Below are 27,125 nucleotides of genomic sequence, written 5' to 3' on the forward strand. Positions count from 1 at the left end.
TGGAAAGGAGATCGCAGCCATCATTATGCCTCGAACGAACTGCATTTCCAAACCCTTGAGCTGCTTAGCTCGCTGCCTAGCTGCTTACTGGCTTATATTCCAAGAAAGTAGATAGGTGATCGACCGTCTGTGGAGGATGCATCAGTGCCTGCAACAAGAAGTTGGGCTCAACTGTATCAGTTTCAGCTTCTGCAACCACATGTCGGTGTCAACTGCCTCTGCTTGTGTACACCATACTGCAAGATTGCACATTCAGCATATTTTATCCTTCAGAAGTTGGAGCAACCAATAGAACTCTGTGGTGCTGAACTGCAACTGCTGATCAGTGTTGGAGCTGAGAAGAACCATGCATACACAGCAAGTCAGCAACATGATGGTGGCATGGGGATCAAAGGCTGCCATGTGTATCTCTAACCTTTTCCACTGGTCTCCTCACTGGATTTCCATGGGCAGACCAAGAAATGGTCCAGGACTGCAGGATCTAATGAGTGAGACTGCTGCACAAGAATGGAACTCATAGCATGCCTGCCATTTGGTGTCCTGGTCTGCTCGTGAGAGTATAATTTCGACACCGTATGACAGGATTTATCGAACATTATCTCGTGGTTTATCGGTATCCCCCTGTCGGGTTACGCCACGGCTAGGGGTAAAGTTGGGAGAAATTATTGTGTTTAGGAGTAGAAAATGGCGAGTCATGATGTGCTGTCATTAGCTTTTTATCTCCCACTAAAAGCTCATCATTGGCGATCGCCAGTTTAAATATTTAGAGGAAAAGGGCGGCATGGACCAGTTTGGTTCCACATTTTAAAATGACAAATTGTACGTTCCCTCTCTATGCATCGCAAGGTGATTATCAAAAGTATCCCAAATCTTTCACTGGTAGAATTAGACCTGTCACCTTGCAATGCTTGGAGGATGGAGGGGACATACAATTTGCCGTAATGTTACACTGTCCAGCTGAATGCAGAAGATGCTCTGAACTTCCAAAACCTTCTGATATTCAGCAGATGGCCAAGAATGATGCGATCTAGACCAGCCTAGGTTTCAACCTACGATGAGTAACCGTTAAGAACAATCGGTTAGTTCGATTGGGAACGGTAAGGGTGCTAACATTCATGATTAATACCTGTCATATCATCTTGGTAATACAGTTACCACTTCTTGGAAATCATAACTCAGCACTGCTGCATCAAGAAATCTAACATACTAGCCGGCACGTTGCTCTGTACCATTTCTGCAGTCCTGCAAGTAGAAACCTTGCAAGTCTTCAGCACCCAACGGAAGTGATCGATAGGTAGATCCAGAAAAAGGAGAGGAGACTCTCCAGGACCAGGTGGGTGGGACTAGTTAACTGAACTTCCCACTAGCAACGACTACTAGCTTGGCGGCCTCTTACGCCATGCAACAAATCTGACGACCCCTGTCAATCTGTTCTTTTCACCTTTCCCGTAATCTGCTTTGCAGCCAAAAATCACATGAACCAAAGTGACAGCAGACAGCTACACCAAATCAAACTTGTAGCTAGCCAGGAGGTATCTTCTGGACAAGCCCATGCATGAGCACAAGAGATCAGACACGATTGGACATGGAGTTGGTGACAAGAGGAGGTAGCAACGGCACATACAGTTGCAAGCCCAAGTTCCCGTTGCATACCGGCCGTCCACTGCTTACCAGCTGCCGCCGGCCCTAGGGAGTGGGCCATATGACAGAACCGGACGCCGGTTTTTACTGGCACCGGCCGGCGCCGCGAACAGCTGGCCGGCACCGGAGCAGGGATCACCCAATCCAACCAAGCCCTGCGTTTCAGCTGGCGGCGCGCACGACGGAGAGAGCAATCAGTTCATTGCCGCGTCCCGCACCACCGCACCTGCCCGTGCCGGACTACCACACAGGAAAAGCCTCCCCTCGTCGCCCTACCACACCATCATATCATCACGCCCCGGGGCTGTAAAAAGCTTGGCGAAATGCGCTCAAAAGGCCTCCCCCCCTCCTCTCATTTCGGCTCCGCCCCCCGGTCGGTCCCCCCACGCAGAGCTGCCGAAGCACGCCATAATATATTGCGGAGCACCGAGCGAACGGGGAGCTTCCATGATCACCACACCAAAACCTCCCACACAAACCACAGGGCAATCCCACGCTATCTAGAACCGTGTGATATCTATCCCGTTAGCTGTTGCTTCTAGTCTCATTATTCATCTTCAGACTGGTGTGGTTTGCGTGGTGAAGGAGCGTTTCAGAAGTTTGGAAGAAAGGATGCCTCTGAAGTTTGAGGCAGCATGAGTGAGTGTGGAAGGGAGAGATACATGTTTGAGTTTAATCTGCCACTCCTCTTCTCCTGCTATTGTTCAGAGTCGGCAAGGGAATTCTGTGCCTGGTGATCCTTCTCCGGTTTAGGAGGAGGTTAGTTCTGTGTGCTTGTTGCTGTCTTGCTGAGTCGGGGTGGTCGATTGATTGACACAAATGCTAGCGTCTGGGAGAAGGCTGCTCCTCGTGTGCACAAGCTTTGTGATTCTTTTGCTTCTTGCGCCGTCCAATGGCGCCTCAAATTCCACGGAGACTCTCAATCAGAGCCACAACAAGACTGGGAGTCCTTTGGAGGTAATCAAAAGTTATTTTATTGAATCCATTTTGAGATCTTTTAGTTACACTGTAGGATGTTGTTAGTTCTGAATTATACTTAGTCTTTGTTGATTTATATGTTCTATGGTTTTTAGTATAAGCAGTGTTACACTACTGATTGCAAAAACTTACTTTTTCAGATGACACCCAGAGTATCATTTCAGCTCAAGCTACACGCATTGTTCCATTGGTCTTCGTTCGGTTTCTTGATGCCATTAGGGATAATACTAGTTAGAATGTCAAGCAAATCACAAAACGGCGGATGCATCCGACTCGTCTTCTATTGTCATGTGATTTCGCAGGTCTGCTTGCATCTTCTGCTTGAGACAACATTTCCTTATTACAAATGCTTCTGCTATAGTGTTCCTCGTGTGCTCAACTGGGTTTGCAGGTTGCAGCTGTCCTTCTTGCAACAGGTGGCGCGGTACTGTCGTTGATGAACTTTGAAAACGCATTCAGTAACAGTCACCAAAGAGTAGGATTGGCACTGTATGGAGTCATGTGGCTCCAGCCAATTATCGGTTTCTTCAGGCCAGAAAGGTTGAGATACAACTTTCCATATGCATGACAGCAACTTTTCCATATTTCCTACAAAAGAACCTAAGCCATATCCTGTCTCATTTCTACAGAGGTGTTAAGGTGAGGAGTCTATGGTACTTCTTCCATTGGTTCCTCGGAATCGCAATCTGCGCCACGGGCATCGTGAATGTTTACATTGGCCTTCGTACCTACCATGAGAGAACCGCCAAGAGCGTGAGGCTCTGGACTGGCCTCCTCACCGTTGAGGTCATCTTCCTGGGTTTCTTCTACCTCATGATAGACAGGTGGAGCTACATGATGAAGCAAGGCCACGCCTCCGTTGAGCAGCTAAGGCCTACCGATAATCGAAGAACCTATCCGACCACCCTTCGGAAAGAGTTAGCTATCGTGCAAGAGTGAGATCTCCAAATGGAAAGGCAATATTGGAAGGCGAGGTGCTGTACAGTTTGCTGAAGAAGATAGTAATGTTGCTAATGGTTTGGTAACTTGTTTGCTTTGAGAGGTGTGACGTTCTTTAGAACATGTGAGAGTGTGCATTCCAGAATATTGTACAGCTTTTACAGTTGAGTTGAGAATGCAGAGGACTGAAGCCTCTGGTGTTGAATCTTGCACATCGACCTCTGGGTTCCCATTAGAGCAACCATTTGGAAAGTTGATCGGTTGGCAGACAGCTGTATCATTATACTAGCATGTCTTTTGGGGCCAAATGTTCAGAACTGTGCTTAGTGTCCATGTTCACAGGTTTGTCACAAATTAGCACTTTAGGATATGCAGCATTTCAAGGGCTAAAGACAGGAAGAGATCGCCTTATAAATTTGTAACACGTGACCTTTTTTTATGCATGTTACACCTCTATTATTATTACTGTCTGCATTCAGTACTCTGCATTTCTTCCTCGTTGTGTACATATCGATCCATAGATGTTTCTTATGCTAAATCTATGCCACATCAAGTGCTTACAATCTTCCACACAAAACCTACTTACCCCACATACAAATTGCTTCTATGTATAAATATATATACATTTCTAATGTAGAGCAAAAACATCTTTCTATATGACAGTCTGGAGATGATAAGTTAAAGAACCTGCCTGCACCTTCATGTTCAAGGCAAGAGCTGGATATAACCAGTTAGGACTGCAATGGCTAGAATGGCAAAAGGTGGGACGAGTACAAACGCCCCAACGGTCGCAAAGAACACTGAGTCGTTCCGTCCACTGACCTGGGTAAGCATGGCCTGCCTCTTGATGTTCCTCCTCTGCGACACCGTCAGGGAGTTGAGTCTCTTCAGGCCTTCCTTCAGCTTCTTGCCCAATGGGAGGGTGAACTCGTCATCGCCAACCTTACCATTGGCCAGCGCCAACAGTTGCTCGCGGATAGTAGAGCGCTGACGGGGTTCTGGGAGTGTACCATTCTCTAGGCCTGATGAACCCTTTCTTAGTTGCCGTACAAGTCATTTGGATCAGGCATGAGAACGAAATTTTGTAACTGTGTGTAAACATAGACTTACCAGCGGTGCCATCAGGTGTAGTGGACGTCAGTTGTTCCAGGAGGTCCAACTGTGTACGGGCCGAAGAAACTTCAGAACACAACATGGTAACATTAGCCACTTCATTTAGTAAATCAAAATGGCGATATTCATATTTCATACTTGAAACATCTGACACTAGTAAGTAGCAGCAGCAATCACACTTCAAACATCTAACATTCTGATACTTAGCAATGGGTGTTTCTGTGTTTCGTCTGAAATTTGTTTTAACGGGCAAGTTAATGGATTCGCATTCTTTTTTCGTAAAAGAACATAATTAGCATAAATGCGTAATCTCATACCAAACGTTGTCTTGGACTTACATTTATTTCTCTAATACTCGTACGCTTGAAGCAAACATAACAAAAAAAATCCTACAACTGAAAATAATTTTCTAGAGCTCCTACAATTGCAAGCATTATACATGTTATTCCATCTCAATATCGCTTATCACCACCTTGTTCAACAAATTACTGAATTTGATATGAACAAACAACTGTAGCCTGTGGGTGCACAATTTCAATTGCTCCCTCTAATGGGAACATAATTGTTACTGGAGCAGCCGTGTGGTCATGTTCGGTACCCCGGTGCATATCAAGCAAGGAAGCACTTCAACCAAACCTAATTAATACTTCTTTTTAGTGCAGAGCATGCTAGTCACGGATGGCTCCAATCAAAGTGACAAGCCGAGGAGCAGGCGGTGAGGTACCTGCGACGCTGGGCTCCTGGGTGGCGCCTTCCTGCCGTGCGGTCGCCCTGCAGCAGCCGAGCGACCGCTGCGCGGGGGCGACGGAGCCCCTGACAGGAACCCTGCCGTTCCTCACGCCCGCCGCCGCCACCGCGTCCAAGGCCTGGAGCCTCGTGGCGGAGGAAGGGGAGAAGCTGCACGCCATGGACGGATGGATCGATCGACGCGCGCAGGCGCAGGTTGCCAACGAAGGTAGAGAGGAAGGGGCCGAACGCCGAAGGGAGCATATCAGCAGAACGAGTATTCGCTTCGTCGAGGGCTATTTCAAATCAAATTCCCAATTTTTTTGCGTCGCCGGTGGTGCCGCCCGTCTCCACCACAGAATGGCGTGGCCGGCCGGCGAGGGGTTCCGGGACTGGGAGAGCGAAGCGTTGCCAGGTGCCACACGGCCGCGGCGCACCACATGTTGTTCCAGCTTCGTTTGGATCTAGCGATGGGCCGGCCCACGATATTTTTCTCTGGAACGAACACGAGCCTGCTGCTGCTCTCTCTTGATTCGGGGGCTCCCATGTATATTCCGACGATAAAATCCGGTTTACACCTTAAATTATTTTAAAAGTTTATTTTCAATCTTTAACTATAAAATTGGATAATAGGTTATATAACTGTCAAAATCGTGCAAACTTAACATTTGAATAGTTTCAAATATAATTTTGTATTTTTAAAAAATATTTAAAAAATTCTAATTAAATCTAAAAAATTAAAACTAATCCATTTTAAATCAGCAAAAATATAAAACTACTATCAATTTTTTCAAAACATGTAACATATCTATTATTTCTCTATTTAAAACTTATTTATTTAACAATAACGGGCATAACTACAAGCAACCAAATAGTATGAACGTGAAAAAATTGCATTTGAATAACTAATAAGTAGAGTGTTAGATAGGCTACATTTTTAGAATTACTTATAAATTTTTTAGTTTAAAATTATATATTTTACATTTTCACAAAATGAAAAACCATCTTTGAAACCACCTAGAGGACCAAATTTGCACGATTTTGATAGTTGGATGGCCTATATTGCTTGGTTTTGTAGTTGATCGTTGAAAATCGGACTTTTATGATAATTCAAGGGTGTAAACTGGACTTTTTTCTATTCCGGGGAAGCTATCTAATAGCATCTCCAAGAGACTCTTTATATCTTTATAAATAGATATTTGGTAAACAAATTACCCTCCAACAGACTCTTCAATTGGATATCTAAATATAAATCTTCTCTATTCCGAATTTCTCGCTAGTCAAAGATGGAGAGCGAGAATTGCTCTCTAGACTACGCATAAGATATATAAAAACTATTGAAGAGTACAAAGATATAGAAATAAAATTTCACTCAAATAACTCTCTAAATGGTGATTTAGAGAGTAGATTTTAGAAAAATTCTTGTAGATGCTCTAAGGCTCTGTTTGGTTCCAGGGATTAAGAATAAGTCCCCGTCACATCGGATATTTGACACAAATTAGAAGTATTAAATATATGCTAATTATAAAAATATTGCGTAAATGGATGCTAATTCGCGAGACGAATCTATTAAGCCTAATTAGTCCATGATTTGATAATGTTGTGCTACAGTAAATATATACTAATGATGAATTAATTAGACTTAATAGATTCATCTTCTGAATTAATATCTATTTATGCAATTAGTTTTATAGTTAGATCATATTTAGTTTATCTAGTTAGCATACAAACATTCAGTGTAATACGGACTAAGTCACTGGATCCCAGTATCCTCTGTAGGCACGGCCCACCATAGCCCATAATTGTTTTGCGCCGTCGCCCAGCCCAACAATACAAAGCTTGGATTTTGAATCCTGTGAGCTGCATGCAGGACTACAACATTGAGCAGAGCAGAACATGCAGCAACAAGCTTGGACGGATGCCGTACAAGAAAGGTGTTAGATGTACTTTATACTCAACATTTATTCAAATGTAGTTCAACAATTCCAATAAACTACTTCAATATTTTATGTGGAAATGTTGAGATAGTATCTAAAACATGTTGAAGATATATACCAAAATGTTGAATAAATACATGAATGTTCTATTCTTTTAGAAAATAAAATATATTTATATTGGATTTTGTTTCGTTCTATAAAATCTAAGTAACATCCTAGTTCGAACAGAATCCAAAACACCCTTATAGTTTGAAAGAAAAACAAAATCAAAGTTTCGCGTCCAAGAGAAATCCATCCAATACCTCCCACGGCAGCCAACTAGATGCCGACACCTGTCCTGCTCCCCTTCACAAACTAGCCATGCGCGGAAGCGGAACTTGCTGCTCCACACGTCTTCGTCCGTTAATTTCCCTCCGCATGGACCTCAAACATCGGAAGATACGTTAAAAAAATTTTCCGGAACATATATAGGAACCACGAGTTTTTTTTAAAAGAGCATAAAAAAATAAAATTCAAAAAAGGGGAGCCGGATGGGAAAAATTCGGAAAATGGGTACCTCCCGCCCGATCAAAATTCGGAAAATGGGTACCTCCCGCCCGTTGATCGGGCGGGAGGCGTGGGGCCGGGCGGCGGGAGGTTCCAAAAATATTTGGAGGCCCCTTCCGAGGGTCTCTTCGCGAATAAGAAACTTTTCTTATTCGCGAAGAGGTCCCTGAGGCAGGCATCCCACCCGGCCAGCGGGCGGGAGGCATCCCGCCCGGCCAGTGGGCGGGAGGTGCCCTGCTTATGATTTTTGTTATATTTTCTTAGAATTTATGTTTCACAAACTATTTAAAATTCAGATTTTTTTCAAATACAAGATTTTTTCGCCATACTCTTATGTATGCATATAAAATTTTAATTCAATTTTACGAAGAAGATTACGGTATCTAAAACTCGTACGAAGATGGTTAAACGATAATATTTTGCAACGTAGAATCCAAATATTACGATAGTACAATACATGAAGCCATTAAAAATAAAATAATATGATAACAAACATTACAAATATAACAAATATTACAAATACATGAATCCAAATATTCTGTCTTTAGTCAATGCGACAAATATTACAAATACACATCCAGGTCTGATACAAACTCAACGCGGCAAATATTACACATGAGCAAACAACGTTCAAATAAAATTACAACTAAATGATGCCTGATGACGCAGTAGCACTCGATCGGCGACGTCTCCCACTTCTTGATGCAACCGGAGGTCTTCCATCTGTAGAATCACCTGTAGGGCCAGCTTCAGCAGAATTAGGGCCAGCATCATTGTTTGGACAACTTTTATACGTGTGTCCAATCTAATTACATGCACTGCAGCGCTGTATCCTCGAACGGAGCTCTTACTCATCCATATCATTACGAATACGCCGTGTCTGACGGCGCCCTCTCTTAACCCGTGCTGATCTTGGGTCTAGAATATATATAACAGGATTCGCTGTCTCGGTGAACGATCCAATCAAACGGAACCCATAGATCTCATACTGCCAGGTGCTGGCAATTGTCTCCTTTCTGAAGTAATGGGAAACATATATATCGACAAGATGTTTAATATCCGCACAAGCAGTCATTACATGAGAATAAGGTACGTGCAGCAACTTTGGCCTCATGCATGAGCAACAACAAGTTCCATCAAATTTGAGAATGCACTCCTTTACAGGAGTTTGACGTCTCATGCCACGTCGCGCTCTGTCTTTAGAAGATACCTCAAACTTGAGCTCCTGTGTGGTGTGCCGTACGTGGTGTAGCCGGGCGCTAGCTGCCTTCTTAGTCATATATTCTGTCATCATTTTTTCAAAATATCTGTCACGATCTTGCATGAATGTCTGATTTTTAATGAACCGATCTCTAAAGTAATTGGTACACCCGCGAACGATGAATTCCACAATTGCAACCAGTGGAAGCCCACGAACACCTCGCAGCATCCAATTGTAAACCTCGGCGAAGTTGGTGGTCATTATGCCGTACCTTGCACCATCGGTATTGTAAAGTAACGCCCACTTCTCTTTCGGTTCATTCTCAATTCATTCAGAAAAGGTTTTCACCGCTGACCCAGACCTTCTGCGAGTACGTGCAGTATCTGTTGGCAAAGGACACAAAGCCTCTGTTTCATCCTGTGCAGTTCTGTTTTTTGATGCGTCCTCGCTTCTTTTCTTCCCGGTCAGTTCATCAAGTTTCTGCCACTGCTTGTTAAATTTTTGCTGATACGTTTTCTTGCATAGCCTCTTGAACATATCCATAAGGTGCTTGTTCTTGAATTGCCTGAAAAAGTTTGCACCGATATGTCTCATGCACCACCTACTGCGAACATCACGCCACTTGGGCGGCTCTCCGGTCTCCACACACCCCTCCTGCAAATCTAGTATTGCCCTCAGTATGCCGGCGTGACGATCATGAATCAGGCAGACATCTTTCCTATCCCGAACGACTGCAAGCTTAACCCGTTTCAGGAACCAGTACCAACTGTCTGTGTTCTCACTCTCAACAAAAGCAAAAGCAACAGGAAGCAATTGCTTGTTTCCATCCACTCCAACAGCTGTCAGCATTTGCAATCTATACTTTCCTGTGAGAAAGGTCCCATCGATGCAGAGAAGAGGCTGGCAGCGTTGGAATGCGTTAATGCATAGACCCAAGCTGAAAAAGTCCCGCTGCAATATGTAGGGCGAACCTTCTACTCTGTCTAGACTTTTCAGGTTACAGTAGCTTCCAGAATTTCTCTGACATAGGACGGCCAGCAATCGAGGAATATTATCATATGCAGCCTCGAACGTACCAAACCTCATCTCCAACACGTTCTGTTTTGCACTCCATACCTTGCTGTACGAGATGGTATACTTGTACTTTTTCTGAATATGCCTGATAATAGACTTTGGTTCATATGACATGTTCTCTACTATCATCCCGTACATCTCATTTACAATGTATTACGATATAAGGTTGCGATGGATCTTCTGCACCCCCGACAAATAATATGTGTGCTGAATGACAATTGAGCATTCCCAATAATCTTTCCATTTATCCCTATAAGCATGCACCCGCCACGGACAATTGAGTGGTACCTCGCACTCTGGACAATTTCATTCTCCCTGTAATCTGAAGGCATGCTAGATCCGTCATCTACAACAAGATGACTGAAGTCGCTGCTTGCCCATTCTTCAGGCACATCATCGTCATCATTAGACGAATCGGCATTTATTGCTTCATCCAATTCACGTTCTTTGTCTTGCAGCTGTTCAACAATAAAGGGTATGTTCTCGCCCTCATCAGCCACGCATTGAGGTGCTGCGGTGCCACCTGCCTCAATGTTTGCCTTATCAAATTCTTCATCAATATTTTCATCCTCCGGAGCAGGTTCAATATTTATCAAAGGGTTCTAGTGCACACTGATAAGAAGTACCAATGGCCATTTCCAATAACTTACATTTTGCAGATAAGTTAACCAGTTCTTGTTGCTCGCAAGTGGCATCAGCTCCAAGATCAAAGCGTGAGTGGTACGATTTATGACGCACTGAACACTCACAGTGTGTGTCTTCTGATTAATCCTTAATCCCCTCATTAACCAGTTGCTTAGGAATTCAAATGTCCTCTCGTGCGGTCTGGTAATTCCTTTGACCGCACAATTGAATTCACTTAAATCTACCACATTCGGCCCATAAATCACATTTCCTTCTCCGTAATATATACTGAAAATACCCTTCTCGGAAGACATATCTGTCAATCATTAATAAACTAGTTATACTACATATTAATACACAATGACCCTAAGTTTTAGCGATTCCCAGATTTTATTTTTCAGAATCTAAACTATTCAGAATATAAATTATACTAAACACAATTAAAAATACTAAAAACTATTCAAAACATAACTACTCTAAGAAATATTTCCTAGATTATAGTTATTTTGAAGTAATTATACGGTTAGAATGAGAATATACCTCCAAATCGACGTGTGAACAGGGCTTCGCCGCTTCCTCTTCTCTCTTCCTCTCCTCCTTTTCTTTTTTTTTTCTGGTTTTTGCTGAATAAAATGATAATTTTGGGGCAGGTGGGGGCTTATATATAGCCGGAGGACCTCCCGCCCGGCTAACGGGCGGGATGCCCCTCGGCACCACCTCCCGCCCGTCCAACGGGCGGGATGCCCCCGTAGGGACCTCTTCGCAAATATGATAACTTTCTTATTTGCCAAGAGGCCCTCGGGGGACCTCCCGCCCGCTGGATGGGCGGGATGTCCGCGGCCCCATGTTTCCCGCCCGATCAACGGGCGGGAGGTACCTATTTTTCGAATTATTTGCAACCGACTTCCCTTTTCCGAATTTAATGTTTTTTATCTTTTTTTAAAAAATTCTAGGAACCACACCTCTTGATTGTGGTTGATTGGCGCGTGGACCTGGAATCGGCCCAAGAGACCACGGCCATCTCACCAGACAACCTTCCCACAAGCCCAGCCCACGCCGACCTCCCTCCTCTCTCTTTCCCCACCGGTCCTCTCCCGATTCCCGACGCGGCCACCGCCGCCGCGATGTCGTCGCCGGCAGCGACAGCGCCGTCTTCCTCGGGCGCGACGCAGCCGCAGCCTCCGCCCCCGGAGCAGCAGGGCGCCTCGAAGGAGCGGCGGATGGAGTCGCTGGGGTGGCTGACGGAATCGGCGGTGATGCCGAAGAAGCACAAGGCCATCGAGGGCGTGGGCGCCGCCTCCATCCTCGACCTCAAGGCCCAGCTCTACCGCACACAGGAGGAGGCCCGCAACCCCACTGCCCCTGGCGCCGTCGCAGCCGCCGCTTCCGGCGGGGAGTTCCGCCGCGCCAAGATACGCTCCGCACCTTCAGATCCCCTCGGGGCCAAAAACTCCGGCGTTGACGCCAGGGCCCACAAGTATGTTCTCTCAGCTCATTGTTTACACAAATAATCAGTTCACGCAATTGTTGCATGACCATTTGATTGTAATTTTGGGTGGAATTGATGAACCTTTGCGTGCCCTTGATGAAATTGGATGCCCTAGATGGTTAATATAAGAGCTCTTGTAAAAGATTGGCCTGCAAATTCTACAAGATTTGGTTGTGTTTTGCTTTCTAGTATTTGTTGATGTAGCATATGTAGGAAACTAGGAAATTTAATCCTTTCAGCGTATCAGTACCTTATCATTTCTCTACTCCAATAGGATGGTCGAGTGCTAACTGCTAACTGATCCTGATCACTCTTATAGTCATGATGATATAAGGGAATGTGATTCACATTGTAGCTGAATGAGAAGAGAACACTTTCTAAGCATTTTCTTTGCAGTTTCACCACTGGAAACAAAACAATGAAGCTACTGTCAACACTTAACCATGTCATGGGACTTTGGTTTATCCTAAACAACATTCTCTGACAGCATTGAATTGAAACAAACAAGAGATAGAACGCATGACAATTTCAATTTCCATCTTTTTTCTCTTGCTCCGTTCAATTAACTGATTCCCTAGTCACAATTTTCTTTGTTACTTTGCAGTTAAGCATTTCCATTCAACATAAGCCCAGTTATTTGACTGTTTATACAACATTTTCAAATGTCATGTTGTCAACACAACTGTTTTCTGCTAAATTCTGCTGACAGTCTCATATATATTTCCAAAAAAATAAAATTGTGTGTGCTGTCAGTTTTGAGTCTTGACCAGAGCTGTTGTCTCTTCTGTGTTCTTTTTTTTCCCCACAGAGATAAGTTGGAACTTAAAGCCGTGAAGGATGGTTCTGCAAGCTATGCGGCTCTAGAAAAGAAAGCAGAGTTGTATGAAAAATTGTCCAGAGGCGAGCTACCTGATGAAGAAGACAAGGAGAAATATTGTGTGGATTTCTACCAAAAAGGTTTCGATCGTGTCTATGAGCCTCGGATGCCCGAGAGCAGGCATGAAGCCTCTGATGCTGTAGAGCCAGTAAATGATCATGAAGATTCTATGTCAAATGCCAAGCCAATGGGTCTTGGTCGAGCAGGCACTACAATCGACAGAGATGAGCACAAGCGCTTTGTGAGGTACTGTTATATTGCATAAAGCACTCTCATTTTTTTGCACTTTATTGATTCTCTGACGGTCAAAGTAAATTTGCTTCTGTAGAAGAGATGAATAATCAAATTAGGAAAAATGATACTATATTCCTAGCACCTGCAATTGCAGGATACGAATTGAGCATTTGGTGCATATGTAGACAGCCTGATGAATATGAATTGAGCTTTTGTTATGAGATTTTGGGTGTTGTCTAATTGTGTACCACAATCTTCTATGTTCAATCACTTGATCACTTCTAGTAAGTTCATTAGGTACCTGATTTGAAATCTCAAGATGAAAGACCCATATGTATGTATTGTTTGGTTGTCGCTTGATATCATTTTTGAACAATATCTATATTACTGCCATGGTGAGATTTGTGAAATTCGTTGCCACCAGGTGATATCAATATACAACTGAATTTCTCGAATTTATCATCTCGAATTCTCTTGGCAGTATTATGTCCTCTTTGCACAATCGTGTGTTGCTGGCCTTTGATTAACTTGCAACATGTACATCTGCAGGGAGGTTCATGAAGAAGTAAGCGAGGCAAGGCAGAAGGCTTTAACAGTGAGATCTCGGCGACAAGAGCAGGATGCTGCTCGTAGAGAGAAACTCAGGCAAGCTTACCTCAAGAAACGGCTGGAGAAGTTGATTGCTGAAAAACAGGCCTCTACAGCCAGTGATGACCTACCAGCTAGCTAGTGTATGTCCTTGCATTTCTTACAAGTAGCAGCACAGTAGATCATGCAACCATGCAACTGATTCAACACGCTCTGCAAGTGTTCCTTTTTGATCCAGTAAAGTCAAACTCAGGAAATGATGGTGTGTATGTACAGTTGGTCATGCAGAATATTGTTGTACACAAATCTAGGCAATGGCATCTTCATTTTCCGAGACATTCGATATACCATCACCCCATATTTCTTCAGCTTTATTCCTTTTTTTTATGTTTGGTTATTTTTGGAGCATATTCCCATAATGTTTGGTGTCTCCATTTCTGTACGGTATGTGTTAATGCGAAGCCGAACAGTTATTGGCGAATGTTGTAGACTCTCTTAGTTGTCTGAGTTGAGTGAGTTCTAGCCGTCTAAAAGTTGTGAAAATAACTTGGTAGAGCTCAAACGGGAGGAGGAAGAAGCAGGTTCCATATTCCCTTGATAGGATAGGAGCCGGCGGTGTAGAGAAACCCATGGATAGAAAGTAAAATTCGCGCTTTGTGTGATTCTTTCTCCAACTTGGTACAAACAGTTCTTGCTGGACGGCATATCATCCGGCCTCTAAATTATTCCCCTTGTGCTATTAAAGCCCAGGAGACGAGACCGCCCGACCACGACCTCACCGGAGAACAATGGCCGGTGCGGTGCCAAGCCAGAAAGCCGGCGAGGCCTTCGAAGTGTACGGCCCGCGGCATCTATCGTCCCCCAGCTGGTGGGATCTCCTCCGTTCAAGCTGGTCAGTTGCTCTCACCTTCACTTCTTCCAACCAAAGCTCTGTGTTACAATCCAGTCTTCTACATTGTATGCACGCAGGAAGGATCCCAACTACCGGCGAATGGTGGTCGCATGCTTCATCCAGGGCGTGTACCTGCTGGAGCTGGACCGGCAGGACAAGCGCGACGCGCGCACGGGCCTGGCGCCGCAGTGGTGGCGCCACTTCATGTACAGGCTCGCCCAGACGCTCGTCGACGAGCGGGACGGCTCCATCTACGGCGCCGTGCTCGAGTGGGACCGCCAGGCCCTGCTAGCCGGCTACGCCCCGTTCCGCCCCGCCGGCGCGCCGGCCGCCGTCGTGGCGCTCCGGGGCACGCTGCTGAGCGGGGCCACGTTCCGGCGCGACGTCGTGGACGACCTCCGGTTCCTCGCCTGGGACAGCCTCAAGGGCTCCGTGCGCTTCGCGGGGGCGCTCGCCGCGCTGCGCGCCGCGGCGCGCCGGCACGGCGCCCGCAACGTGTGCGTGGGCGGGCACTCGCTGGGCGCCGGGTTCGCGCTGCAGGTGGGCAAGGCGCTGGCCAAGGAGGGCGTGTTCGTGGAGTGCCACGTGTTCAACCCGCCGTCCGTGTCGTTGGCCACGAGCCTCAGGGGCTTCGCCGAGACGGCCGGCGAGATGTGGGGCCGCGTGCGAGCCTGGCTGCCCTACGTGGGCTCCGCCGCGGCGGTGGACGCCAGCGGCGGCGAGGCGGCCAAGGCGCCGACGCTGGAGCGCGCGGGGACGGCCAAGTGGCTGCCGCACCTGTACATCAACACCAATGACTACATCTGCTGCTACTACACCGACGCGGTGGCCGGGACGGCGACCGTGACGGCCAGAGGAGGAGGGGGCGGGAGCAGTAAGACGGCGGCGGGAGGGGTCGGCGGCATGAGCAGCGCGGGGCTGGCGAGGATGGTGCTGGTGTCCAAGGGGCCGACCAAGTTCCTGGACGCGCACGGGCTGCAGCAGTGGTGGGCCGACGACGTCGAGCTGCAGGTGGTGCTCAACCACAGCAAGCTCATCGACCGCCAGCTCAGGTCGCTCTACGCACCGCCGCCGGGCGCGCCGCAGATGTGAGGCTGGCTGTAGTGCTGTACCAGTTGACAAGGCTTTGAACAATAAAGCCACGCATTGGTCATGCTGAGCTGAGCACACGGATGATGAACCCTTCGTGAGTGAATGTGAACATTCCAAATGCAATTTATTGTACACAAAATGGTTATGGCGAATTGAAATTCAAGCACAAGAGTGTGCACACCCCCAAATTTTTAAAAGACTTGCTGGCTGCTGGCCTGCTGCTGGGTCAGCAATGAATCGCCCCCGTCCCCCGAAACCATCGGAGAAAGAAAAAAAAAACAAGAAACGACTCCGCTGGGGATCGAACCCAGAATCTCTGGTTCCGTAGACCAGCGCCTTATCCATTGGGCCACGGAGTCGCTGTTGAAATGGAGCGTTGTCAAATTATCATAACAGAAAGGTACACAAAAATTGGTGCCTAAACCCAACCAAAACTACCAGGCAACTAAGCTCCGATACGGCATCTCAGATTTCTGGATAGGCTATGAATTTTAGTCCAGGTACAACAATCAGTGTGTTCATCAATCTTTACTACAGGTATTCTATATTTAGTGCGAAGCGAACAAATCGAGCAGTTAGCAAGTTCTGTCCAGACTAGAATCACCAATGACTCTGTGTCAGTTAAATACGACCAGTCTATTACAGATGACACAATTGTGCATGAACTGAAGACTCCTACTGGTATCTACAAATTCCATTACAAATCACAGTTCTGAGTTCTGTAATATACAATTGATTGATTCAACCAGTAGCGGTGAACCATCCGAAATTGGAATAGCAAAATCTTCAGCTCTAGTCCTAATCGGATTCCTCAGACATCTCTCCACTTTCCTGATGGGAAAATAAAACAAACATGAGGTTATGGAAGAGGATTAATGGATTATGATCTCACTCATAAGAATAGAAAGATTGTGCAGGAGGAAAAACATGTGAAATATGCACCTTTTTCTTGTTATATTCAATCATCGCCTTCTCAAATTCTGCACGTTTCTCGGTAGCTATATCATAATACTTCACCTTTTCCTGTAAATGAATGAAGTAAAACTAATATTTTCTAAAAGAAATTTTCATAACCTTATAGGAGCACTCAATATTTGTGGCTTCAAAGAATTCATAGGTTGTCTTTAAATTCATAGCTCATATGGCTCATGGATGCGGTAAGTCCAGGCCAAGGGCTTTGGCCTGGTATTGCATTGCTGTCCTTGTACTCTCTTTCTACCTAAAATGAAAGGCAGAGCTCCAGGCACCAAAGAAGAAATCATACTGTTTTTGTTTTCCCTGTGGTTTGCTAGCATGCACAGAAAGAGAATAGCTCAATTGCACCAAAGCAAGGTTGAGTAAACAATGTCTACTCACAATAGAGGAGGTCAAATACTGAGACAGTAACTCACAACTATACACCACCTGACCGATACAAAATAACAGCAAAAGTGCCATAGTCCAAAATTTGCTACAGTGCCCACAAATTCATTTTGAGACTGTACGTCAGGAAAGTTGACAGTTCAGACAATTCATGCCAGCATGTCCCTTCCTTTCAAAAAAAAAAAGTCCCTTCCTACTCTCTGAAGCATAAACTTATTAATGAATTTGCCATAGCTGTAACAAATTAAACAAGGAAATTAGTTCTACCATTTGGCCTATAGACAGAAAGAATTTAAATAAGAGATGGGTGCCAGAGGAAATTGCTTCTTCACCGTTTGAGGAAAAACAAAAGAGGCAATAGCTTATGTTCTTTAAACTGGATATGAACCAAATTAAACATTGTAAAGTGATTTTCTGATCCACAAGTACTGCTTTCCATAAACTGGTTCATCAGGGGGAAAAAAGTATATGCAAAACATATCCACTCCACTGTATTTAAATATGCACCAGCATGGTGATGTAGTGTTACTAACCAATTTACACCAGCAAGAAGCATAAAGAGTAATACCTACCTAATGCAACACAACTATCAGGCTGTAAGGAGGAAATACTGACCTCAAACGACATCGTATTCCATTTTTCGCCGCATGCCTTTCCTATCTGCAGTGCAAGATATATTACTAGAAGACTACAAAGTTTAAAGATCCAACACTAAAGTGATGGAGACTTACTTCCCGCATTGACTTTACACTTGGATTTTCCAGCTTATAAGTCTTCCGAAAATCCTCCCTTCAACACAACATACAGCTTCATTAAAAACTGGCATATCACACAAAGGCAAACAACAGAAAGAACTTTCGCATTTGTGTTACACCTAAAGATACGTGAGAAAACTTGAGTCGCAAGCAATATTTCAAATGGAGGTGAATGGATGCAGCATAAAGAATTAAGGTTAAACAAATCAAATGTGATTATTGCCGTTATCTTCAGCGGGAACTAAAAATTTTGAAACCATAAAAAATCTGCTAACTAACAACATACACGATTTTGTTTATAAATCAGTGATAAAGTCAACCAGCTCCCAGTATACTTTGGACTATGTGCAAAAAGCTGATTGCTATGGCAAGTCCGATGTTCTTCACATCAGAAAGACAGTCGGTGTCCATCTGAAATGGTGTTGTATGGAAATGTCACTAATCTGATATTATCCAACGATCTAAACTCTGAAAATCTGAAACTGAGACCGAATCATGAAAACTAAAACCTGCCTCTACGCAATCTATGGCAGAGAGGCGAATTCTGAGCAAAGCACCAGAAGAATTGAAACTGCTTCACCAAAGGATACCTTACACTATCCTAACCTCCCAGCATCCCAAATCAAATGCAAGCAATTGCAAATTTAAAATCTGCAGTGCATAAGCCTAGGTAAAAACCTGATTGGACTAGGTCTTAGGGAGCTACAATGGCGAGTCCGTCCGACGGCAGCGCACAAACACATGGCACTACCATACAGTCAGCTTTTAAAAAAAAAAGCCCCTAATACCGCAAACTAGCCAATCCCAGCGCCGCGGGCAGAGCAGTCACGCAGCAGAGACGGAATCCGTAGCAGATTAGTGGCAGAAGGGAGGAAACGAGGCGCAGACGCAGCGCGGAACATACATGAAGTAGAAGAAGGCGGTGGGTGGCTTCTTGGGCGCGCGGGGGTCACCCTTCCCCGCCGGCTTCGGCATCGGTCTCGGCCTCCGCTTGGGGCTGTCGGGCCTGGGCGCCAGCGCCACCGTCTTGAGGGGCTTCGGCGTCGTCTGCGACCTCGTCTTCATCCCGCGGAGGCAATCCGCTCTCCTCTGCGCGCGGGGGCTGGGGTTTACGCGAGGTTTGGAGCTCGAGGAGTGGAGGAGCCAGATGAGAGAGGATAGAGAACGGGAGAGGCGCACGGGATGGGGAGACGACGACCTGACCGCTGAGCTCTCAACCTCTCGTGGGCCGTAAGTGTTACCAGCGCAGGCCACTGAATGGGCTTTCAGAGCACGGCAGCCCAAAGAAATGGTTGCAGGGTGGGATAGTGGTTGGGTTGCTGATGTGGTTTCGCTGAATTGTACCACATCGGCTAGCAAGGAAAGCGCGAGGGAGTGATTCGAGTATAAGACGAGCGGGCAGGCCTCGGGAAGAAACCATCTTTGCGCTTGGGGCAATGACGCAGCTAGTGAGGTCATACCGAGGCGCGTCAATTGCTGGTTGAAAACTATTTCCAAACCCCCTCTTTGGCCCTGTGGGCCACTGAGAATTTCTGGAAGGGCTCCTCCTTTTCGGAGGAGGGAAAGCCCTACAATTCGAAGCAAAAAAGTTGTTCGTGCCGTCAGAGCCTTTGTTTTGCTCGGAATTTTTCAAAATTTCTTTACTCGTGAAGCAGCGTGCGCGGGCGAGTACTTTCGAACCAAGCGTAGTTGAAGCCTCAGGAAATTGTCGATGTTTTGCGACTCGTACTTCAGAATTGGCGGAGTAGCAACCTGTTGCTACGGATAAGGTTGGAGTCTCCCGCTTTTGGATTTGAAACCTCCTTTGCAAAGGTGGATTCGAAACGACCCTCGCTATCGCGGGAAGGCTTCGGATGGGCGAGTCAATGCCCTGAAATTTCCAAGAAATTTGAGATGGCATCGCCTTTCGAAGCGTGGACGTGTGGTGGGACACGCACGCACGGGACACGGTTCGAACGCGTCGCGGACGCGGTGCCGCACTGGGAGCCTCGCCAACTCGGCAGTAACATACTAGCATGCAGGCAGCGTGGGTTCATGACTCATGACCCAGCTACCGTCTCTTTCAAAAGAAAAAAAAGAAAAAAGACCCAGCTAGGAGTACCATCTACTGTACCGCGGGGGGAAAGCTGCCTACCGCCTGAATGTCCTCAGTCCTCGCACGTCCTTCTTAATTTACGCCTGCAGAAAAGATGCTATCAATAGGCGGCGTCAGGCTTGTACCAAACAGAAACTCCGCAGCAATTCCTCGCCCTCAAACAACCCCCATGGGCCTGCCATCATCGCCCTCCATGATCCAGCAATGTCCATGCCCTATAAGAATGATATGACGCCGGTTAGCCCGACGAATCTATCGAAGAAGAAGAAGAAGAAAAGCCCGCCGGCGGCGACGACGGAAGCGCCGTTCGATCGCGTTCGGTATTGCCAGGTCGGGAGCGCGCCGGCGACGATGGCGTCCAACGAGGCAATGTGGGGCTCGACGAGCTCGGGCGGCGCGCCGGCGTGCGCGTTCCCGACGGTGCCGCGGGTGGCGCGGTCGCACGCGTGGGACTGGGTCGCGCTGCTGCTCCTGGTCGCCGTCGACGCGCTGCTCAACGTCGTCGAGCCGTTCCACCGGTTCGTGGGCGCCGGCATGATGGCCGACCTCGGATACCCCATGAAGGCCAACACCGTCCCCGTCTGGGCCGTGCCGGTGCGGCGACGATCTCTGAATCTCTCTTTAATTTCCTCGTAATTTCTCGTTAGGATGCAGGTCTAACAGAATCGTGTTGCGTTTATTTGTGATGAATGTGTATGCAGGTCATTGCCGTCATTGCGCCCGTGGTCATCTTCATCGTCTTCTACATCAGGCGGAGGAACGTGTACGATCTTCACCATGCGATTCTAGGTAACTTCAATTTCTTATCAACTGTTCTCCATTGCCAATGTGACATTGTCATGTTTCCTTTTGTTATAGTGCTCGTTGTATTGGGTTTTCAAAAAGGAAACAAATTGTGTGCTCATTGTATTACATGGTGATCGCCGAAGCAGGCATCCTATTTGCGGTGCTGATAACCGGGGTCCTGACCGACGCGATCAAGGACGCCGTCGGCCGCCCGCGCCCAAACTTCTTCTGGCGCTGCTTCCCCGATGGAAAAGCGGTAAAAATCCTGACCTCGATTGCTGCGAATTTTCACTGAATGCGCTCGTGCATTTTGCACCAAGAGTGAGCGAGCAGTTCCCTTGATGTCTACTACAGGTGTACGACAGCATCACTACAGGGGTGATATGCCACGGCGACCCAAAAGTGATCAAGGAAGGGCACAAGAGCTTCCCGAGCGGGCACACCTCATGTGAGTCTCAATCACGCATGACATGCATATCAACCAGTGGATCACCAAAATAGTAATCCTATTTACCAAACTGCCATCACAAACTAACGTAACAACTGACCAAAGTTTATGTTCTGATTGGTTCCTTGTGCGATTACGCCTTCCATAAAACCAAACAAAAAAAGAAGAAGTAAGAAGATGATGAATCACCCCGCTCCTCAAATCAAACACCTATTGACTGCCCATCATTGGCAGGGGGTGAGACATTGAGAAATAGATTGCGATCGAGTCCCTTGTAGTACCATTGCAATGGCTAATCGACAGTTTTCGTGCTCCGTGTCAGGGTCATTTGCCGGCCTGGGGTTCCTGTCGTGGTACCTCGCCGGGAAGATCACCGTGTTCGACCGTCGGGGCCACGTCGCCAAGCTCTGCGTCGTCCTCCTGCCTCTGCTCGTCGCGGCGATGGTTGCCATCTCGCGGGTGGACGACTACTGGCACCACTGGCAAGACGTCTGCACCGGCGGCGTCCTCGGTTGGTGTTTCTCGAACCATACCGCTGCGCTTACCAGCGGGCCCTTTGCTCTCTGCTCTGAGACTCCCTTGATCGTTGCTCTGCTGGTGCTGATGGGTCCGTACATGTTCTTGCAGGATTGGTGGTCGCTTCAGTGTGCTACCTCCAGTTCTTCCCAGCTCCGTCAGACGAGAAAGGTACACCTCATTTCCTTGGCAATTGCTGCACTGAGGATACTCTGATGAAAAACAATCTGCAAAAACGGAGAATCTGATTGAACTCTGCAAACACGCCGAATCTTGGAAGTAAACATTATAACGAGCGGTGCGATGCGAAATGCAGACCACCTGAATTGCAGAGTTCTGGAAACTTCGGTGCGCTGCTCGTAGCCGCACGTCCCTTTGTTTTCCCTTTCCATCACGGTTGGAAGCAAGCTACTAGAAAACCAAACACGCCCTGACTGTCTGCGTGGTGACAGGGTTCTGGCCGCACGCGCACTTCAGGTTCATCACCGAGCAGGAGGAGGAGAGCCGAGGGCAGCGGCCTGCAGAGGCGGGAGGGCGCACCAGCCACGAGCTGGACGCGATGGAAGCCGGCCGGAGAGATCAATTGTTGTAGCATGATCGAGCAGGCGCTGCGCGCTAGTGCAGGATCAACGGTGTACAGAGGCCCCCCCACGTACGTAGCTCGTGTGATTATTTGCAGGCCGTAACTGACGCAGACTACTGACGCGATCCATCCACGTATTTATAATCTGTACTCTTTGGAGCTTGTATAGATTTCCGATTTTTTATGTACAGCAATCGAAATTTAATAAATGGCGCTTGTCCTACAAATATGATGGATTTTTGGGCTGGCCATATCTGTAGCTGCATCTGAAGCTCGATTGTAGCCAACAGAATACGCATGATTCTGTCAAAATCTAGATTCTGTCGATTGAATTTGAGAATTCACTGTCAGAATATTAGAAGGCATGATTCTACGATGATACTGTAGCCAATAGAATACGCGTTTCTTCAATTTTATTTTATGTCTACGAAATACGAATTACGATCCCCTATGATTGCGATCCTGAGGATCTTCGGCTCAACTTTGACGACCCATAGCACGTGCGGGCTCCAGTTTTCCAGCGTCTTCGAGATTTCCAATGTTTCGGCGGCCCATAGGACCACCGAAGAGGCCGTCGTGGCTACGGACTATACGGTGAAGAGGACACGTTGGTTTCCGCTCTCGCGTCTTACTGGTTGCCACCAGGAGGGGCGTGCGGCGAGCCAATGCGGCAATGGCGGGACGACGCCGACGCCACCGGCCGCCCACTGGAGCCTCGTGGTCGTGGCTGGCGGCCGCCCGGCCCGCCGGCTGACCTGCTCGCTGACACCTCGCGCGCGCAGCACACCCCACTGTGGTCGTTGCCCGGCCAGCCAGCCAGCCTAGTACTCCCGACCAGCTCCTCCCGTTCCGTCGCTGCCGATCGTCCGCTTCCTATCCTTCCAGCCTCCTCTCCTCGCGGTGCTGGAAAGGGAAGTGACTGCAGATAAGAACCCTTTCTGTCTCCACTAGCTAGCATTAGCCAGAGGCCGGCCACGCGTGATCGAGCTGAGCAAAAACAACGCTGTCCAGGTGCGGCCGTGTGGATTGCATGATATCTTCACCGCGGTGGATATTTCGGTAGCACGCAGAGAAAACGACGTGGATTTGTAAACTAGCGTCTCTTTTCCGGCCCATTCACATCACATGGTAAAGGGCCGGTTTCGACAGGGCGCCGGGCATCAGCAGCAGCCCGGTTACAAATATCACGGGAGGTATGCGTGCGCTTTTTGTTGCGTAGCTGCCTAGCACAGTAGAGTCCGGCTTTCACTTCGGTCCATTCGTGAAAGCCCCAAAAGTATGAAAGTGAAAGCATAATACTATCTAGCAAAAAGAAAAAAAAGACAGCTGCTGCAGAGATATGCAGTAAATATAAGCGCGATCAAAATTTCAGGATGAAAAACCCCTACTTGATGGCATTATAAAGGATTGTACATTAACTGCTTAACGTTAAAGCTTAGAGGAGCATATACCCCACTAACTGTATAATTAACTGCATGGATTAGACCGTGATGATTCTTATAATTAACACCTAGCCTGATGAGACGCATAGAAATCGTCTTCAATATGTTTTGGGCTAGACTTCACGTTTTGTCTAGTCGGTACATATAAAATATAAATAACTATAACTAGCAGAATCAATAAGTTTTTCTATTTAGGCTTAACATTTCACCTTTGGTCTAGGTGTAAGTTTCTTCTTTAGCCTTTAAGAATTGAAACAAAAAAATTTTACCATGTAAACAACACTATAAAACTTAACTAACATGTTATATTTTCAATTGTATTGGTTACAACTATACAAAGAGAACAAAATATATAGACAACCTTTTATGCGTGGTTAGGAGGACTTTTATCCCTATCATCCCTCAATTATTCGGCTACTATTCTATCAAAAAATTATTTGATTACTTGTGGGAGAAACTTTATATTTATATCATATAATTTCCTTCTCGCGATTGGTTAGGAACATGGCATATTTACGACCAAAGATAAGAAAAGTTTAATTATTTTATAAAAAAAATTAAAAGATTATACACAAGCAAAAGCAAAAAGGGGGTAGTTTCGATATTTGTTTAGATCGGTTTTTCGTATCTTCTTTTAAGAAATTTGGTATTTCCCTATCAGCAACTATATTGTACTGCACGTTACACGGCAATGCCAATCTTTATACCATAATGAATTGTTAAAAGAATGCAAGTCTATGTGAACTGAGTCAGGATATAGTTGAGGATTTAAATGTCTAGCAGGTTGCGTGTGACTCTAGGTGTAGCTGAGAATTCTACTGTAATTGAAACGGAAAAGGACATATGCCCCACTCACCATAAACAGTCGATTTTGTTATAGTATGTGAGGCTTTTATGAACTAAGGTAGAGACCCTCCACATCTATATTGATGGACCCATAATCTTCAAAACAATGTGGTCCATTCCCATCGATCTTTCGTTTAAAGTCGAGAAAATAGGTATTGCTGAAAATACTTTTGGGGGGTTTGGGTAATGTATCAAATATATCATGCAAAATTGAAACTAAGTTCAAATAAAACTCAAACAAAATACATCCCTGGTGAAATATAAGGCACTGTATTTCTTGACGTGCTGCTAATTACAGAGATATCCGCCAATTACAGAGATATCTGCCATGAGGACGACACAATCTTGACGTGACCACTGGATTAGAGAGATTAGAGAGATATCTGCCATCGGATTTTTTTTTAGAAATTCGGGGGGGGGGGGGGGGGGAGCATCCCCACCTTTTTCATTTCCTTTCATAGCATATACATGAGCAGGTTGTTACATGTCGGTTACAGGTAGAACAGCAGGGGAGGGGGGAGAAAAAACAACAGCCCATGCAAGGGCAATATCACGGTCGCCATCAGATTTACTGAACTAGGGAGGGGATCAACCCAGACTCGTGAGTGATACGGGTCGCAACTTAACGCACCATGAGCACATTTGTTACGAGATCGCGGACGACGAAAAACGTCACCCCAAACAAAATGCATGGACATAATCTCTCTAGCTTCCTCGAAGAGCAGTCGTCCAGCGCCCGCCCGCCAGCACGCCTTGCCCATCGCCCTGTCTCTGACTACGAAACCCATGGGGCCATGTTCGCAGGCAAACGGCGGCGCAATCTTTGCTGACGCATCAGGCAACGGTGATCGGCAAACACACTGGCAGACACCGTGTTCGCATGCAAGCGCCGCCCGCGTTATGCAACTATGAACTATGCAAGCAAGCCCGGCCAAGAGCGTCCCCTCCCCGGCAGCAATGCGCAAGCAACGCCGCCCGGTTTCATCCGACCAACGTTGAAACGCCGACCAGCTAGTATGAAGTCGGAGCCGCGATCGGAAAAATTTCTAGTCTTGGTAATCGAGGGCGAAAGCTTTACACCGTTACAACTTACAAAAGCAGCTAGCAGAAGCCAATAATCATGGAGCGATGAGCCGGAACTTACAGGCCCGCCGCATCGGCGGAGCGGGATCGGAAGGACGCGAGCCAAGAACTAAGGCGGCGGGCGCACGCGATCTCATATCTGGCAGCCGCAGCAGCAGAAGAAGCAGGAGAGCGCGAGGCCGAGCACGACGGCCTCGACCACGTACATGACGCGGAACGCGGCGGCGTCGAGCAGCGCCGGCGCCCAGCCGCCGCCGACCGACACCCGCTTCCACCGCGGGAGCCCGGCCGCCAGCCTCGACGGCGCGCCGCTCAGCACCTTCCACCGCCGCCGCAGCGCGTGCTCCAACGGCACCAGCCGCCGCCGCAGCCACCCGCCCCGCCGCGGCCTCCTGTCGTCGTTGGCGGCGCCCACACCCACGGCCGCCGCCTGCTCGGGGGCGCCCACGGGCGAGTACATCCGCCGGAGCCACCCCCTGCGCTGCCGCACCGGGGAGGCGATGCCGCCCGCCGCCGCCTCGGCCAGCGCTATGTCCGGCTGGTGATCCATGTGAGCCGGAGGAGTCATCGGTGAAGGAGATTCTTTGGGAGACGTGGGAGAGGCGACGTGCAGCGGGTGCAGCTGCAGGAGGGGACGACGAGCCGTGCGGTGACCGGAAACGTGACGACCGGGGGCCGGGTTATAAAGGTAACCGATTTCGCGCGGAGCCCTCTCTGCTCTTGGGGCGGTTTGCACTCTGCTCCCTGGGGCAGGGGGTTTATACGTACCCCGCCTCCTTGGTGTACAAGGAGTACAGCTCATCGCCTGTTGTCATGTTGCTGGCTCGGTTTCGAACTTTGGTATCGCGACGGAAAAAAAAAAGTAAAGAAAACTGATTAATGTACTCCTCCATCCTATAATATAAAGCATTCTAGCGATATAAAGCATAGCATTCTAGCAATCTTAAGATATATTAAGAAAGGGAATAAAAGACGCATGTACCCTCAGAGAACTCTTAATTTTCCTTGTTTCTAAAATTAAGCAAGGGAAGGATAGAAAAGGTAAGTATGCAGCTAGAGCTAATAAAAATTAAATGATTTTCTTTAATATCCAAAAATTCTAGTACAAATTTTGAACCCTTCGATACCTCGTATTTTAGGATGGAGGGAGATATATACGCAGTGGCGGAGCCACCAGTACGGCGAGCCATGACGGCCGCCATACCTACCGGCGGACGAACACCTCAGCCACCATCATGGTTTAGTAAGTATGATCGGT

The 27,125-nt window shown here is 47.0% G+C and overlaps 7 protein-coding genes and 2 non-coding genes across 14 annotated transcripts; 5 read left to right on the plus strand and 4 right to left on the minus strand.

Annotated features, from left to right (window-relative positions):
* Positions 1-1,877: 1,877 nt before the first annotated feature.
* Positions 1,878-4,001, plus strand: LOC112891916 (cytochrome b561 domain-containing protein At4g18260-like). Its single transcript, XM_025958921.1, has 4 exons — positions 1,878-2,598; positions 2,760-2,921; positions 3,011-3,159; positions 3,249-4,001. The coding sequence occupies exons 1-4, from the start codon at positions 2,461-2,463 to the stop codon at positions 3,556-3,558; spliced, it is 759 nt and encodes a 252-aa protein (XP_025814706.1). The 5' UTR covers positions 1,878-2,460; the 3' UTR covers positions 3,559-4,001.
* Positions 4,002-4,017: 16 nt separating this feature from the next.
* Positions 4,018-5,774, minus strand: LOC112891917. The gene is made up of 3 exons (XM_025958922.1): positions 5,396-5,774; positions 4,669-4,737; positions 4,018-4,580 (listed from the first exon to the last, which is right to left on the minus strand). The coding sequence occupies exons 1-3, from the start codon at positions 5,577-5,579 to the stop codon at positions 4,264-4,266; spliced, it is 570 nt and encodes a 189-aa protein (XP_025814707.1). The 5' UTR covers positions 5,580-5,774; the 3' UTR covers positions 4,018-4,263.
* A 6,003-nt stretch (positions 5,775-11,777) lies between these two features.
* LOC112891915 (uncharacterized protein At4g18257-like) lies at positions 11,778-14,425 on the plus strand. The gene is made up of 3 exons (XM_025958920.1): positions 11,778-12,256; positions 13,077-13,391; positions 13,929-14,425. The coding sequence occupies exons 1-3, from the start codon at positions 11,904-11,906 to the stop codon at positions 14,107-14,109; spliced, it is 849 nt and encodes a 282-aa protein (XP_025814705.1). The 5' UTR covers positions 11,778-11,903; the 3' UTR covers positions 14,110-14,425.
* On the plus strand, positions 13,974-16,148 carry LOC112891914 (GDSL esterase/lipase At4g10955-like). Of its 2 annotated transcripts, XM_025958918.1 has the most exons (3): positions 13,974-14,110; positions 14,713-14,859; positions 14,937-16,148. In XM_025958918.1, exons 2-3 carry the CDS (start codon positions 14,756-14,758, stop codon positions 15,949-15,951), a joined length of 1,119 nt encoding a protein of 372 aa, XP_025814703.1. In that variant the 5' UTR covers positions 13,974-14,110; positions 14,713-14,755; the 3' UTR covers positions 15,952-16,148. The 2 variants fall into 2 exon arrangements, with proteins under 2 accessions (XP_025814703.1, XP_025814702.1); XM_025958917.1 differs by having other exon boundaries at positions 14,713-16,148.
* Positions 16,149-16,237: 89 nt separating this feature from the next.
* On the minus strand, positions 16,238-16,310 carry TRNAR-ACG. Its single transcript has one exon. It is a non-coding gene; the product is annotated as a tRNA-Arg (tRNA).
* A 158-nt stretch (positions 16,311-16,468) lies between these two features.
* On the minus strand, positions 16,469-19,352 carry LOC112891918 (high mobility group B protein 14). Its single transcript, XM_025958923.1, has 5 exons — positions 18,973-19,352; positions 18,045-18,102; positions 17,929-17,973; positions 16,894-16,974; positions 16,469-16,782 (listed from the first exon to the last, which is right to left on the minus strand). Exons 1-5 carry the CDS (start codon positions 19,131-19,133, stop codon positions 16,750-16,752), a joined length of 378 nt encoding a protein of 125 aa, XP_025814708.1. The 5' UTR covers positions 19,134-19,352; the 3' UTR covers positions 16,469-16,749.
* A 134-nt stretch (positions 19,353-19,486) lies between these two features.
* On the plus strand, positions 19,487-19,636 carry LOC112896044. The gene has a single exon (XR_003229334.1). It is a non-coding gene; the product is annotated as a U4 spliceosomal RNA (small nuclear RNA).
* A 474-nt stretch (positions 19,637-20,110) lies between these two features.
* LOC112894070 (lipid phosphate phosphatase 2-like) lies at positions 20,111-22,723 on the plus strand. Of its 5 annotated transcripts, none has more exons than XR_003228945.1 (7): positions 20,111-20,757; positions 20,865-20,952; positions 21,093-21,205; positions 21,304-21,397; positions 21,720-21,908; positions 22,025-22,261; positions 22,366-22,472. XR_003228945.1 is itself a non-coding variant. In XM_025961655.1 (7 exons), the coding sequence occupies exons 1-7, from the start codon at positions 20,368-20,370 to the stop codon at positions 22,503-22,505; spliced, it is 1,074 nt and encodes a 357-aa protein (XP_025817440.1). In that variant the 5' UTR covers positions 20,111-20,367; the 3' UTR covers positions 22,506-22,648. The 5 variants fall into 5 exon arrangements, 4 of the variants coding, with proteins under 4 accessions (XP_025817440.1, XP_025817441.1, XP_025817438.1 ...); XM_025961655.1 differs by having other exon boundaries at positions 22,025-22,084; positions 22,366-22,648; XM_025961656.1 differs by having other exon boundaries at positions 21,096-21,205; positions 22,025-22,084; positions 22,366-22,648.
* Positions 22,724-25,011: 2,288 nt separating this feature from the next.
* On the minus strand, positions 25,012-26,591 carry LOC112894529. The gene has a single exon (XM_025962279.1). It carries the CDS (start codon positions 26,433-26,435, stop codon positions 26,001-26,003), a length of 435 nt encoding a protein of 144 aa, XP_025818064.1. The 5' UTR covers positions 26,436-26,591; the 3' UTR covers positions 25,012-26,000.
* Positions 26,592-27,125: the final 534 nt, after the last annotated feature.

Source organism: Panicum hallii, chromosome 5 (genome assembly GCF_002211085.1).
Source record: "Panicum hallii strain FIL2 chromosome 5, PHallii_v3.1, whole genome shotgun sequence".
NCBI lineage: Eukaryota > Viridiplantae > Streptophyta > Magnoliopsida > Poales > Poaceae > Panicum > Panicum hallii.

Coding starts and splice junctions, on each gene's coding strand:
- LOC112891916 (XM_025958921.1), top strand. CDS start 2,461: ATGCTAGCGTCTGGGAGAAGGCTGCTCCTCGTGTGCACAAGCTTTGTG. Junction 2,922..3,010: donor ATTGTCATGTGATTTCGCAG/GTCTGCTTGCAT, acceptor CTGGGTTTGCAG/GTTGCAGCTGTCCTTCTTGC. Junction 3,160..3,248: donor GGTTTCTTCAGGCCAGAAAG/GTTGAGATACAA, acceptor TCATTTCTACAG/AGGTGTTAAGGTGAGGAGTC.
- LOC112891917 (XM_025958922.1), bottom strand. CDS start 5,579: ATGGCGTGCAGCTTCTCCCCTTCCTCCGCCACGAGGCTCCAGGCCTTG. Junction 4,738..5,395: donor CCAGGAGCCCAGCGTCGCAG/GTACCTCACCGC, acceptor TGTGTTCTGAAG/TTTCTTCGGCCCGTACACAG. Junction 4,581..4,668: donor TACACCTGATGGCACCGCTG/GTAAGTCTATGT, acceptor AGGGTTCATCAG/GCCTAGAGAATGGTACACTC.
- LOC112891915 (XM_025958920.1), top strand. CDS start 11,904: ATGTCGTCGCCGGCAGCGACAGCGCCGTCTTCCTCGGGCGCGACGCAG. Junction 12,257..13,076: donor GTTGACGCCAGGGCCCACAA/GTATGTTCTCTC, acceptor TTTTCCCCACAG/AGATAAGTTGGAACTTAAAG. Junction 13,392..13,928: donor GAGCACAAGCGCTTTGTGAG/GTACTGTTATAT, acceptor GTACATCTGCAG/GGAGGTTCATGAAGAAGTAA.
- LOC112891914 (XM_025958917.1), top strand. CDS start 14,090: ATGACCTACCAGCTAGCTAGT. Junction 14,111..14,712: donor TGACCTACCAGCTAGCTAGT/GTATGTCCTTGC, acceptor GTGCTATTAAAG/CCCAGGAGACGAGACCGCCC.
- LOC112891918 (XM_025958923.1), bottom strand. CDS start 19,133: ATGAAGACGAGGTCGCAGACGACGCCGAAGCCCCTCAAGACGGTGGCG. Junction 16,975..17,928: donor GGAATACGATGTCGTTTGAG/GTCAGTATTTCC, acceptor ATTCATTTACAG/GAAAAGGTGAAGTATTATGA. Junction 16,783..16,893: donor TTGAATATAACAAGAAAAAG/GTGCATATTTCA, acceptor TTTTCCCATCAG/GAAAGTGGAGAGATGTCTGA.
- LOC112894070 (XM_025961653.1), top strand. CDS start 20,368: ATGTCCATGCCCTATAAGAATGATATGACGCCGGTTAGCCCGACGAAT. Junction 20,758..20,864: donor TCCCCGTCTGGGCCGTGCCG/GTGCGGCGACGA, acceptor ATGTGTATGCAG/GTCATTGCCGTCATTGCGCC. Junction 20,953..21,092: donor TCTTCACCATGCGATTCTAG/GTAACTTCAATT, acceptor TGATCGCCGAAG/CAGGCATCCTATTTGCGGTG.
- LOC112894529 (XM_025962279.1), bottom strand. CDS start 26,435: ATGACTCCTCCGGCTCACATGGATCACCAGCCGGACATAGCGCTGGCC.